This window comes from Pogonomyrmex barbatus, unplaced genomic scaffold (genome assembly GCF_055798465.1).
Source record: "Pogonomyrmex barbatus isolate J1 unplaced genomic scaffold, ASM5579846v1 scaffold1, whole genome shotgun sequence".
Taxonomy (NCBI): Eukaryota; Metazoa; Arthropoda; class Insecta; order Hymenoptera; family Formicidae; genus Pogonomyrmex; species Pogonomyrmex barbatus.
The window spans coordinates 14412130-14426394 of NW_028297098.1; the positions used below are offsets into that span (position 1 = coordinate 14412130).

Consider the following 14265-nt stretch of genomic DNA (forward strand, 5'->3'; position numbering starts at 1 on the left):
AACGCAGATAGTGTGAAAAGAAGTAAAATTCAAAGGAAAATGACTACGATTTTCGTAGTTAACTTGCCGCCAACAGTGTTGCCAATATTGATACACAGATACGTTCAAGTCATTAATGACACGTGATCTGTCGTATTATCGCGGCTGTTTTTCGCTATGCTTAAAAATTTGATAGAATTTTAAATTAAATTGAACGATTCTCCTTATCGCATTGCTACTGCAACTCTGCAACTTTTGATTAATTACATTTATCTAGGCGAACATATTGGAAAATAATTAATCTACTTAATTTGCAATCTGGGAATTCTTTTTTTGAAAATCACACGAACTTTGTACAGGCGAAATGAGAAACGGAACAGAAGACGATACGAAGAATCATAATTCGATATTATTTTATATTTAAGACTTTTTTAAGAATGATCTCGAGATATTTTATACCAAATTACTATTTTTCATTAGTCAGATGAAAAGATAAATCTCGTAAGATCATTTATAAGATTTTAAATATAACGAAAAGTCATCGAGAAAGCATGCGATCGATTTTTCCGACACAGTTCAATCCGAGTCTGAAAAGAAATAGTATTAAATCTGCGTCGCAATCGATCATTACATTATGTGATGTTACAAGGTTCAAGGTTCAACGTCTCGATCGACCAGTCCAGTCGTTCACTTCGCAGGCATCGGGCACGTCCATTGACGCGGGTCAATTCAATTCCACGACGTCCTCGTCGTCGCCGACGTCGTCTGCGAGCCTGCGCGGAGGCGGCGCGTCCCGATGCGACGCGACGTTACGAAACGGCGCGTCGCGGTTGCGTCACGGCGCGTCACGGCGCGTCGCCGGAGTGCCGCGACGATTATCCGCGGCCTTATCGCCGCGTATCAAAGTTCGCCGCGGTAGTAGCGTTAGTAGTAGGGATCGAGGATAGAGTCCGGCGCGGGCGATGCGGACCGTCGCGGCACTCGTCATCACGCATCCTCGCCGATCGCGGGAACCTATTAGCCTATCTAAATCACGGCCTCCGATGGTAGCGGTCACCACGTGTCGCGCCGCCGCCGCTGCGACCGCGGCCCTCAGGGCCGTCATACTGGGCGCGCCGGCGTCCGGTAAGGGAACTGTGTCCTCCAGGATTGTCCAACAGTTCGGCGTCGCTCATATCTCCAGCGGTGATAGATTGCGCTTCCACGTGTCCGCCGGCACCGGTATGTCGTCATCGTTGTTGTCGTCGGTGATCCTCTTTGCCCTTCTTGAATATCTCATCAAAATTCGTCCGTTTTCAATCTCCTCCTCGCTTCTCGTTTTATTATTCAATTGATATATAATAAATAAAATATTTCATTTATTTGGATTTTTTTTATTAAAATATTTTAAAAACGCGTATTTTACTCCGCCAAAAAGAATCTACATTTGTTTTTTATTTCACGTAATCCAAAACATTTTATCTTGTTCCGTTTGTATGCGTGTGCGCGCGCGCGCGCGCGCGCGCGCGTGTGTGTGTGTGTATGTGCAATGTTTCTAAATTTCAATAACGCATTTGTATATCACCAATTTTAACATAGAACCTTTGCTGTTATTTTTCGTTCGTTGTTATGTAATAGGAAAGATTATCGATTATCAATCTATTAATCGAAAACGTCAAAAATGTTGTTATTATTTCGACAAAATGAATTCCTCGTGTTTATCTTATCTTTGTTATCATGTCATATGATTGAAAGAATTTCGATTTTTCATTAACGATAACGTTGAATTATGAGTTTGTGTTTGAATTATTTTAATTCCAATGAATTTAATTTTACTTATTTATTCATTCTTTTTTGTTTTTGTGATCTGTTAATACTATTACAGATTGACATATTCTACTAATGTTTATTATATATTTTTCATACTATATTTTATATATTACTCATTATATATGAAAATACGTTATATATAATATATAACACACACGCGCACACACATACAAAACTTAGAATTTTAATAAAATCAAAATTTCCACAAATTTCCATTGTCATCGCGTGCTTGTAAGATTTTAAGTTTGTCAATCTATTAATTTGTGCAAAGCGCCTAAAATAGGATGTCTATAATTCCAGCAAATTTTTGCGATTATACAATATATTATAAATCAATGAAAGCTCGAAAAGAGACACGTGTCATTTTTTGGCAATTTCCGTTGGTAAAGCATTCCTAGAGAAAGATCTCTTTCACAGATCTGGGTAAAGAGGTAAAAAAATATATGGACAGTGGTAGCTTCGTACCGGACGACACAATGATATCCCTTATTGGTAGCGAGATCAGATCAGTGGCAGATCGAAATTGGCTGCTGGACGGTGAGTGGAAGTGAATGATTTTGGCCTCGTCGCAGCCAAGGTTATTATCTTAGGAAATCGTGAACCTGCCGACTAAATTCTAAACATGAATAAATATCTTGGCAGGTTTCCCGAGAACGTTAGCGCAGGCGGAACAACTGCAGAAGCTGCACCCGATCAATCTCGTGCTGAATCTCGTGGTGCCGACCAATGTCATACTCGACCGGGTCAAGAGCAGGTGGATTCATCTGCCAAGTGGTAGAGTCTACAACATTGGCTTCAACGATCCACGAGTGCCGGTAATCAGCAACGAATATGTTAGGTTGTTAGAAAAATTCGTAAGAATTTGTGAGAGATGACGATGCAACTGCGGCGCGGCTCTGCAGTTTCATATCGAGTTATGACATCTTATATATTTCCAGTGAGCGAATTGATAGCAAATTGTCGCCAAGTTGATATTAAATTCGTACAAAGATTGATGACAAGCATAAAAAGCGTTGTGTTTTACCATGATGATGCCAGTTTTCTCGAAGTTTCAATAAAAATTATTAAAATTTAACTGGGATATTTTATCTCCATTATCTTGCATTTACAGGTTTTTATTTGTTCCGTTTTAAAATTTTCTATAAAATTTTTTAACATATCAATATTAAATATTGATAAGAAATTTAACTTGTTTCGAGGAGTGTAAAAATCACATTGAAAAATTTTTGGTAAAAAAAATTTTAGGCAAATAGAGTAATTAAGTTTTCTACAGTAAGATAACAGATGAAAAAATATGATCATGTTATTAAACAAAAGTACATTTAAATATTAATAAATCGTGTTCCAATTCATCTTTAAAATTTCTACAATTTTTTCGAATTACCTAATATATTTGTTTTGTTAAAGAAAAGAGAAAGTGAAAGATAATTGTTCACTCGGATGTCACTCGGTGTTTTGTTAATTAATTATAATTATATAATAGAATTTAAATAATATTTTGATCTAATTATAAAATCGTTGGACGTATTAGTCAAATGTTTTGACGTTTAAATACAAATATTGTATTTTGTAGGGAAAGGATGACGTAACAGGTGAGCCATTATGTCAGAGGGAAGACGACAAACCAGAAGTCGTGCAGAAAAGATTGCAGGATTACGCAACGAAAACTGAGCCAGTCGTGCAGTTTTATCGTGAGATTGGAATACTGAGGGAATTTCATGGCAATACCACCGACGAGATGTGGCCGGCGATTAAGAAATGTGTGACAGAATATTGCTGAACTTTAGGAATCGAATTTTTAGTTAAATCAATTTAAATGTGTCGGACGATCGCATTAATTCCTAAATAAGTTTATCTAGATCCGTTAAAAATCTTTAATTTTTAAATATGTTTCTTAACTCTAAAAGGAAAAGATTTAAATTCGTATCTAATTCTTTTATATCTTTTTTGCCTAAGGAACAAGATTAAAGAGATATATAAAACATTAGTTCAGTATATATATATATATATATGTGTGTGTGTGTGTGTGTGTGTGTGTATAATTTCCTACGTTATATATATAATATTCGCAAATTCTTTTTTTCAAAAAATTAAAGCGGAATAAGTCTATGTAAACCTATTTTGACCAGCAATTTGTACATCTCACGTGATCTTGAATAATGAATAGGAATACGCGCTCTCGTCCGACAATAAGTTTTTTTTAATCTTGTGATAACAACAGAGAACATGTGTGCTTTAGCGCAATTTGCATTACGTTTTGTTACGCATGCATGAACGCACACAAGCATGAATATCATTAGGTTGTAAATACACAGTGTGTAAATTGTGATGACAATAATAGACTCATATCATATCAATAGACAATAATAGATAGATAGTAGATGTTTTCGATACCTAGATAATACAACGAGAGATTTCATAATAGCTTAAGCACATTATACGCACACGATGAATTGCTGCTTGGTCAAAATCCAAGATATAGTACAAAGTAATAATTAACGATTCAAGGATATATTCTTTAGGGATGACGTAATTGCCATATATTTTTCATTTTATTTCGAGCATATAGCATTATCATTGTAAGAGATATATAACAATATTTAATATTGTGTACATATTCAACAGTATAAGTACAATATACATACGCATACACGTATACATACATATACAGTCCGAGGCATCTAAAAAAAGTGTATATCTAAACGATTCTTTAGCAATCTTCTATTTAATAAATTCTTTTTAATACTCTAATTTTTATAATAATTCTTTCCAATAACTTCCTCTCATTCTTTTTTTCTATTTTTAAATCTATTTTGTTATATTTAGAAGGTTTATTACTCTAGGTTTATTTGTCATCAATCAAGCAATTTGCACATATAGTGCTTTTAGAGCGCTCGAATAATTTCAAGATGCAAAATGAATGTTTTTTTCTTTCTATTCTATTCTCTATTCTACTTTATTTTATTGCAAATATTTCCTGCTCTTGGAAATATTGTTGAAGACGAAGTAATATATCTTATAAAACTATAATAGAGAAAAAACTCATTTAATGTCATAGCTTTCGAAATTTCAAAAACGTTATCGCAATACTTTTCGGTTTATAATACGATCTCAATACCTTTTCAGATCTTTTTTTTATTTATATATTTATATATAAATAGAGATATCAAATTTTTTTTATACATTTAGGCATACACTATTAAATGCTTCACCCTGTATATCATGTTTACGTCCCTCATATCCATCTTTATTCCCTTTTCAAGGCAGAAGAGTTACTTAACAATAACTCGATTATAAATAAATAAATAAATAAATTAACATCTTATTACTTTACTATTTTAGTTTAAATAAATCAGACTTGAGAATCGTCGCGCGAGATTCGCCCGGATTTTTGTTGCGTACATTTCAAGAGAATTACACAAAATATGCATTGCAATTTTCAGTTTTCAAATCGACAATTTAACGGGATTTTTTAACGCGCGTCGTAACATTATTTCAAAACTGCCGAAAACTGCCTCGTTGTAATACGCGAAATAAATATTCGCTTATAAATAGACTATTATAATATTAAGTCATATTAAATTATTATCAAGTTATTACTAATGATCAATATATGAAGCCATCAACGAATTTCAAGATAATAACTAGAAATATGAAAAATTGTGCATCGTCATAATAATTACATACATCTTATGTACACATTAAACAATCGAAAAGACGAATGAATCAGTTTAATCGAATAAGTTGTACTAACGTCATTCAGAATAATCTGGCTTTCTTATTTCTTATCTCAAGTAACAGTAACTGGTCATTGAATTAACTCGAATCCTATCTTCATATACGCATTGAGATCGATGGGAATGCGCTGCATTCCACCTCTTGAGCGCCTCCACCTTTTTCAAGATGATATATCTCAAAGCTCGCGGTTGCTATAACGTTTTCCTACATGCGCTCTGAAAAAGCGGCTATATGAAAGGAAGTATTGCCACGAGGTATTGGACGAACAAGAGACATTCTCACAAGAATACTCAGGTAAACACGCGATCACACGTGTCACATCTCCGAATTTGCCCTCTTCTTTTTTCCTTTTATTATCTTAATGCAGCAACTCGAATTCCTCGCACTCGTACAGATCGTCCACGTGACCGATGAACTGACCTGTCGATGGGAGAGGACCCTCAACAACCTCGATTCCTTGCTGCAGATCCTTACCGCTTCCTTCGCAGAATAGGAACATCGGATAATCCATCTTCTGATTCGGTATCACAAACTGCAATGTTAATGAGATATTTTTGTTTTAATCAATATAAACTTTTATTTACTTTAACTTTTTTTTACTTTTTTTTTCCTTTCATTTCTTTAATATCCTATATCTACATTTAATTCTGTTTGATTTATTTTTCATCTCTAAAACATGAAAATTTGAAAGCTATAAAGTATATTCTGATCTTATTCTTTTTTTATTTAACATTATATATTAATTATATGTATTTGCATTTAAAATCAAACATGTTAAGAATGTGTCCACATACTCACCCGCCGAATTGTTTCCATAAAGTCAGTAAGTGACTCTTTGTCAGGAAAATAGAAGCCTACGCAACAACTGGGATCCATCTTTGAGAGCAGCATTTTTCTCGGTGACGTGCAGTGAAAACTTGTTAATGGAAATTTCTCATTTCCTTCGACGTCAACGGTTTCCTGAATAAATGAAGACATAAATCAGTAATTTAATGTAATTACTTTATAAAGTCCATTCTGAAGTAATAAAAGAAAGGAAAAAAAATCAAAAATAAAATTAATTGAAAAATAGATATATATACTTCTAAAGACAAAAGTGAAAAAGGATAAAAAATAATACAAATTAAAATAATAAAGATAAGGGCGAATTTTAAGCATATCGGATATTAAAATAATGTTTATTTTTTTGGATTTAAAAGATTAAACTCTGATTAAACCTGACAGTAATGCGGATCCAAATGGATCAGTTTGTCGTCCTGATAGCCGATGAAGTAAAGCGAATGTCGTGGTCGGCCGCCAATTACGCCAATGCACGTGTCCAATGTTAATAACGATGTCAAACAGGGCGCATAGACAGGGTTCAATTTGTCTGCACCGAGCCTCAAGGGCACCAATAATATCAGCGCCTTTCGTCTACCATCAGGAGTGCAACAGACATTCTCGACGTCTTGCAGATATACTAAAAAAAAAACATTCAATTTTTAAAAAATTCTGTTTCTTTATAAAAAATTATATATATTTGTTACATACTTTTTTTAAACTTTTACTATTGCTTTTAAATTTAAGAATAAGTGATATTCGCTTTTTTAGTTTCGATAATTGAATCATTTCTCATTGTAATGCTGCATTCGCTAATACTAACCTGCACAATCTTGGGCAACATACACCGCCAATTGATTGAGCTTACTGTTGGGATCCTCGCTGGCGCGTTCCATAGCCTGACACAAAAGATGTGCAACCGAAGAGGGACCATACCAGTCGCCCGCGCGTTTCCCTGTCGAAGCGCCAAGCGATACCAACTTGTGTATAGAAAATGGGGATTCCGGTGTTGGCTGATCACCAAACCATTTGATTATCATCCGATGACTGTTCTCATCAGTCGATTGTTCTGGTCGCCATCTCCACTCTGTATCAAAAAATAATCTTATTATTCAAATCTATATGATACAACAATAATCAGATTCATCGATTAAAATCGAAAGCAAAAATACGATTTATGATTTATGATTTATAAGATTGATTTATGAATCTTAATGATAATGATAATAATAAAAAAATTGCGATGTAATTTTGTTTGCGATTTAATTTTAATTGTTTAAATTTTCTATAGTTGTTGACTTAAACGCAAATATTTCAAATCTTGCATAATCATTAATGATAACTCCTAGGATCATTTTAAGATAAGAAGTCTAATATGCCTATTATATGCCAAGACTATAATAGTTTTTAAATGAAAAGTTGCAAAAATAGTAAGAAGATCAGCGTATCCCATAATAAAATAAATTTGATAAGAAGAAATAATTACCTCGTCCGAGAAAATGGCAGACTAACGCTTGCGCCAGCATCATTTGCCCGCTACGCAGCATGCAGCCCCAGCCGCAGTCTGTGGTGAAAGTGGAGCCGTTTAGAATCGGGAATTCTCGTCTGTACGTTAACCAGAGACGGGATGTGAAATCTCTCTTGAACTCCTCGATGGTGTTCTCAAAATTGGTGGCATCCATCGCCAAGGAGACCTGACTGCCTGTTCCAACTGGTTCCAACGCCTCCGATGCTCTCTCCAAGGGATATTCTGATTTCTTCAAATAACATTGACCCAACAACCACACGGGAGATTCCTTGGAGAAGTTCGTCTTCATCTTTACAGTCCATCCTTTACAAAAAATTAAAAAAAAAAAATCAATTACGATTTCTCATATTTTATAGACAACGAACATTTTTGTCATTGTTATAAGACAATAATGTAATAAAGTTATAATATTCTAAGGCGAATGTGCGAATAAGATATTTCCAGAACATAAAAATGTCACTGCAAGATGGTGAATGTACACACCATATTTAACATTGTTCCACATAGAGAGCAATTTCGTCTTGACTTTGCTGTCGACCTCCGTCGCGGCCATGGTGTCTAGCTCGGCGTCCGAGAGTTGAATGGTAGGAACACGATCTGCGGCAATCATCCCGGAAAATAATCCAAGATTCACAGGACCAAAACCACCTACAGGATAACCATTTTTTTAATTAGTGTTACTGATCCTAATTTCACTTATTTTATCTACTAAAATTCGTCATTTTATTACTCTTCTATTCGTCAATTTTCTGATTCATCAATCTTATTATTTCGTTGCTCTCTCGTCTTTTCTACGTGTGTCTGTCTTTATAGAAAAATTTGAAGACTAATGGACAAAGATCATATCTAGCAATATCTCATTATGTACCTATCTTTTTTTCTAGAACGGAATCAAAGAAAGTTAAAGAATTCTTTAGAAATACGAATAACAGTAAGATAACAATAAGAAAACATAAGTAAAAAATGAGTAAAAAAAAAATAAACAAGAAATAAATGTAATTGCTAGACTAAATAGGCTAAAACTTAATATAATTTAGAACAATGTTATGTAACTTTTTTATTAGACTAACAGACTATCGTATATATATATATATATATATATATATATATAAAATATTATATTATGTTAAATTATAGGGCCTTTCAAGCCGAAAGGCACAAAATGAAAAAATATCTATCCTATCTTCCCTTTGGCTTATCTCGAAAGAAAAAAAATTGCTTTAAGAAATGGAATTTGCCCGTCCCAAGTGTTAGCTGTTATTATCTCTTTTATTAACAGCGTGCTAATACGTACGGATTAATCTATTAAGTGCGTTATAAAACTGAATATTCGGGTAAAATTGATAACTCGGGTAGATTAAATGGACATCACAATCAAATTATTTAAAATACAGATGGGACGCTTAGATATATTATTAATGCTATTTCTTACGATGTTTCATTAAGATTATCCGTACCAGTCCACTGATCTCACACGTCTCTGACGTAATGTTTCCGAACTGCAAGGAGCGGTTGAACTGCGATTAGCAGTTCGCCGCAGGAGAAATGTGTTACTGTTGTAACACATAAATCATCAAGGTAAATAAATTAAGGGGGGGTCACTCGAGCGAGGCCGCTCGAGTATATGTTGCTTGCACTCTTATCTCGTTCATAATACGTGCGACACGTCATGGATTATTTACAGTGTGTATTCAATCGACTATCCAAATTGATTCACGGTTAACGAAATGGCATTAATAACAGCTAATATAGGGATAACGAGTAAATCATTTCCAAATGGAAAATTCTTAGTAAATTTGTCTTGCTAAAAGAGCGAGAAAGCGAGAGCGAGAGAGAGAGAGAGAGAGAGAGAGAGAGAGAGAGGGGACACAAAAAATAATTATATTTTTCATAGGAAAAAGATAGACATACAGAGTGACACTGAAACAAATCCTACTTGAATATCACATTCTACTTTTCTTAAGGATCAAAAAAGGCCATATGAACATAGGACTGGAAACTCTTTCTTCCCGAAATAAACATTTTTTTGTTTATGATGGAATATTTTAAAGAATCCTTCAAACTTACTTTAAAGAAATTACTGAAATGATTTCCTTCTGACAATACATGCTTCACACCGATGTATCAGAATTGAAGAGGTTTAAAAATTTCTGATGTATTCCGTATTGTATTTGTACGTGTGTATTTTATTACATAAACGCGATAATAATTCGACTTTTTAATGTTTCCAGACTATAATAGTATTATAATAGTATTATTATAAATTAAACTTTTTAGATGTTCCCGCAAATAAAAATCCAAAGGAATTAAGTCAGGAAAAACATGCAAAAATGTTGACAATGCTCGTAATTCTATGTGGGACAGCTATTCATAAAAAATTTCGATGTAAGCACTTTTATATCCGAGAAAGAAAAACTTTTTGGATCTATATTTATGTGATCTTTTTTCATCTTTAAAAAGCGTATACGTTACGAAAGTGGGACCATTCTATTTTAATGTCGTTCACAACACAAAAAAGATGAGAAGAAAAATTGAAATAACAATTGAGTCTGAGTCATTAACTGTTTCTTTATATTTGAAAAGTGATTTTTTTTTTTTTTTTTTATATAAATTTGATTACATCTTTATACAAATTTAACTTTTATAGGATATGTCTTTATAATCTTGTAAAAAATTTCTTGAAAATATCTACTACTTTTGATTGACAATTAGAAAATTCTTAAATGTGACTTTGAAATGAGTTTATTTTGTTGTGTGCACTTTTTAATGTTTTCTGATTATGAAGGAAAACCGCTTGATATTAAGGTTCCAATGGGAATATAGAACCTTCTTTATAAAAATTCGCAAATATACATGTATGTAAATACACAGATGTGCATGTCACACTGTTAACTTGAATGATTGACAAAGTGCCGACATAGTTCGCATTACAAAAATAAAATTATTAAAATTTTTTTCTAAGGATTTTTTTCTAAAATTTAAGTTTCAAGACAAAATTAAAAAAACTAGTAAAATTCCATAAAATTCCTTGATTTCCACGAATAAAAAAGAAATTCTTTAAGAATTCCAGAATTTCCAATAAATATTTTACATGTTTTACATGTTATCACAATCACATTTCAATATATGTCGCACAATCTTTTTTTTTTAGTCTAATTAATTTCTTCACTTGCAAAATTTTACCCAAAAAGTTTTAAGATTCGACGTAAACTAGAATTTTTCGGGAAAATTCGATATTTATCTACTGTAGGATGATAAATAATATCATTATTTGTTAAAATGTTGGATTTGTCTAATTTTATGGAAGACAGAGTGACGCGCTCCTCGACCGTTTTCCAAACAATAAAAACTAGGTCTTCTTGTCAACCGCATCGCGGTTCAAACTAGGGGAATGGAACGAGTACACGTCACGGCAGGGAACCAGAGAAAAGGTGGAAGAGGGAGGATAAAGAATACAGATCGGTGACGATTGAGGAGTCGGTGTAACCGGCTCGCGGTTGACAATTGGCCATATATTGAGACGTAAACAGTGGCGTGTTTACCTACCTAACCTCTCCCGCGATGACTGCACTTGTCCGTTCATGCCTGGGAACGGAGCGAATAAAAGTTTGAGATTGGCGTCGTGAACGACGGTATCTAGATCTACTCGCAGACAATCTCGTGAATGACGCTTCTCCTGAATTGGGGAAGGCACAACACGACACGACGGGGGCGATTACATTTTCGCACTCGCGCGAAACGTTACGTCGATTCCTAGGGTGTCCTAGGGGACGTCGGCACGGTGTACGGCTACGGCGTCGCGCATCGTTGGCAATCAGCTCATTCGTACGACGGCGTCGGCTCCGATTGGAAATTTTTCCTTTTACGCTCCACCGCGGCACGGCGTCGCGTTAGACGAGCCGGGCCCAGGGCGCATGCGCGGCGCGCGCAACGCCAGCAAAGTGTCTGAACGCAGCGCGGGTCCCGCGCGGGCCCCTCCGCTGGCAACTTCGAACTTTTTGTAACTTTTGTTCTATTTTTTCTTATATTTTTTGTACATATCTTATATATTTTTTTAATTGGACGAATTAAATATGAACGTGCTCACTTATCTGTGTATTTGAAGCAGTGATTCATTTTTTAGGAACGTCCGCGTAATGCGCGGCGTATTTATATACGCGGCCATTGCGTCACGCATGCGCACGGCGACCGCGTATGATTGAAAACACTGCACCTCGATGCACACTTGCTTCATGACGCAGAATGACGACGACGTATCCGATATCCGATACAATCGCAAGCGCGTTGTGTGAAGTTGGCTAACGAAGGATGGATTCAATGGCACGAGTCGCGAAGAATCGATCTGTCAGCGATTACGATTAGTGAATAACATCGAAATGCATTAGTACTTCTCTCTCTTTTCTTCTTCTTGCGTTCTTCTTCTCTCTTTTTTTCTTTTGTGTAGCGAAATTTAAAGCGTTCGTCATAAAGCGACGGCGATAAGGATCGTGATTGACGATCGCTACATATTGTTGTTGTATTGCGAAGAGTGAGTGAACGAGCGAACAACAGAGAAAGAGAGAGAACGTTATTTATTAAGCGTCCCAAGATAAGTTCTTTTAAATGCAAGAAAACAACAAGATTTAAACAACAAGATCATCAACAACTCATATGTTAAACAGCATAATACAAATACATAACTGTATCAGCATCTAACATAATATTAAACAATTAATACACGGGATGTTTTGAAGTTCGCGAATAGTAAGAAAGTTATTGGGAAATAGTTTTTTGAGACTTTTTATTTCAAACGGTAATTCTTAAGATATAAAGATTTAAAGCTGATCGATGAAATTAGTGAAAGACTATAAGAGTCATTAATATTATCACACGCGTGATTCATTTATAGATGATTAAATGTAATCTGTAACTGGTCAGTTTTATCTTCATATTTGAAAAACTATTGCTTTCTTTAAGTAGAAAATTTTAAATAACTTATTATACTCGTTTAACTTTTTGAAAATTTTTCTTATTGATATTTTATTAATCTAGTAGATATCTTCAAATACAAGAATAAAATGGGCATTACTCGGTAAAAGATTTTCGGCTAATAATTTTTATTTCTAAATTTATATAAATTTATATAAAGCATAATCATTTTTTTCGATAATTATTATGTAATATTATATCATGTATATACTAAATATACGAGAGATAAGTAAAAAATTCTTGTTTGAAGTAACTTGTTAATTATTTCAAGAAAAACTTATTTAAAATATGTTATATTATAGAGCTCATCAAATAGATGTTTTTTATGTGTTTGGAATATCATATCATTTTATTTTTCAAATAAAATACCTTATTTTTTTTAATAAAAATCAAAGGAACATCGAATTAAAAAGCGGAATTAAAAAGCATTAGGATGTTATGTACTGCAAAATTATTAACTTTAAAAGAGATTTCATATTTCATTTTAACATTTTAATGTGAAATGTAGAAGATATCGCAAAATATTCATATTTGCAATAATCTTGCTTTTATACTTTTATCATATTTAATATTTTTTTTTCTCGTTTCTTCTTCGTAATTTTATTTGACATAAATTTCTGCAGCGCTTCCTTCATTTCTGTTTGTCTATGCTTATTATTCTTATTGAAATTTATTATTTTTTTTTATCAATGTAATATGAATAATGTTTACACAAACATACATTTATTTCGATTTGTTATCTTATCACTCACGCATGAGCAACGTTAAGTTATTGGCATCTCAAGGGGAAATTTTCGCAAATCGATGCGGTAAGTCAAAGAACGATGTAGCGCGTCATGCAAATCATATTCTTCTCTTCATGGGGAAACAAACGGAAAATCCTGATTAGGCGAAAGGAAGAGGTTTAAAGAAATCGCGCGCGAACACGCGATATCTTCTCGTTGCCGTTATAGAGACACTCCGAGGAGGATCAATAAGACGATCGTCCTATTAACCCGTGGTCTCACGTCTTTTTGTTATAAAACTCTCCAAGATAGTAACAGATATTGGGGATATATATTCCGCTTAACCATTTGGAACGCTCACAACTGTCCGAACGCGAAACCAATAATTCCAGGGCGAAGCGCGATTGGAAAATTGGGCACAACTTGGAGCGCCCTTTCATGCCACTTTAGAATAAATGCCAGACTATTTTGTTTTGAAATCGAGAGACTCTTTGAGTCCACTTATATTCCACTTTGTACGATCTACAATCCGCGTCAGATTTCAAAATAGAATTCCATTTATAATTTTACATGCCGTGCATTGATGTGTGTGTGTGTGTGTGTGTGTGTGTGTGTGTGTGTGTGTGTGTGTGAGATGCATGAAATATCTTAATATATGATACGTATTTTGAGTATATGTGTATATATTATTTTATATGA

At 34.1% G+C, this 14265-nt stretch overlaps 2 protein-coding genes across 3 annotated transcripts; one reads left to right on the forward strand and one right to left on the reverse strand.

Moving 5' to 3' along the window:
* Window positions 1–16: 16 nt before the first annotated feature.
* Ak3 (Adenylate kinase 3) lies at window positions 17–4539 on the forward strand. 2 transcript variants are annotated; one of them, XM_011637701.3, is made up of 4 exons: window positions 19–1200; window positions 2206–2325; window positions 2431–2603; window positions 3362–4539. In XM_011637701.3, the coding sequence occupies exons 1-4, from the start codon at window positions 942–944 to the stop codon at window positions 3566–3568; spliced, it is 759 nt and encodes a 252-aa protein (XP_011636003.2). In that variant the 5' UTR covers window positions 19–941; the 3' UTR covers window positions 3569–4539. The 2 variants fall into 2 exon arrangements, with proteins under 2 accessions (XP_088933518.1, XP_011636003.2); XM_089077392.1 differs by lacking the exon at window positions 2206–2325 and having other exon boundaries at window positions 17–1200.
* On the reverse strand, window positions 4303–11794 carry Atg4b (Autophagy-related 4b). Its single transcript, XM_011637700.3, has 7 exons — window positions 11420–11794; window positions 8357–8521; window positions 7832–8176; window positions 7169–7432; window positions 6744–6985; window positions 6325–6486; window positions 4303–6058 (listed from the first exon to the last, which is right to left on the reverse strand). Exons 1-7 carry the CDS (start codon window positions 11454–11456, stop codon window positions 5885–5887), a joined length of 1389 nt encoding a protein of 462 aa, XP_011636002.2. The 5' UTR covers window positions 11457–11794; the 3' UTR covers window positions 4303–5884.
* Between the last annotated feature and the right edge of the window lie 2471 nt (window positions 11795–14265).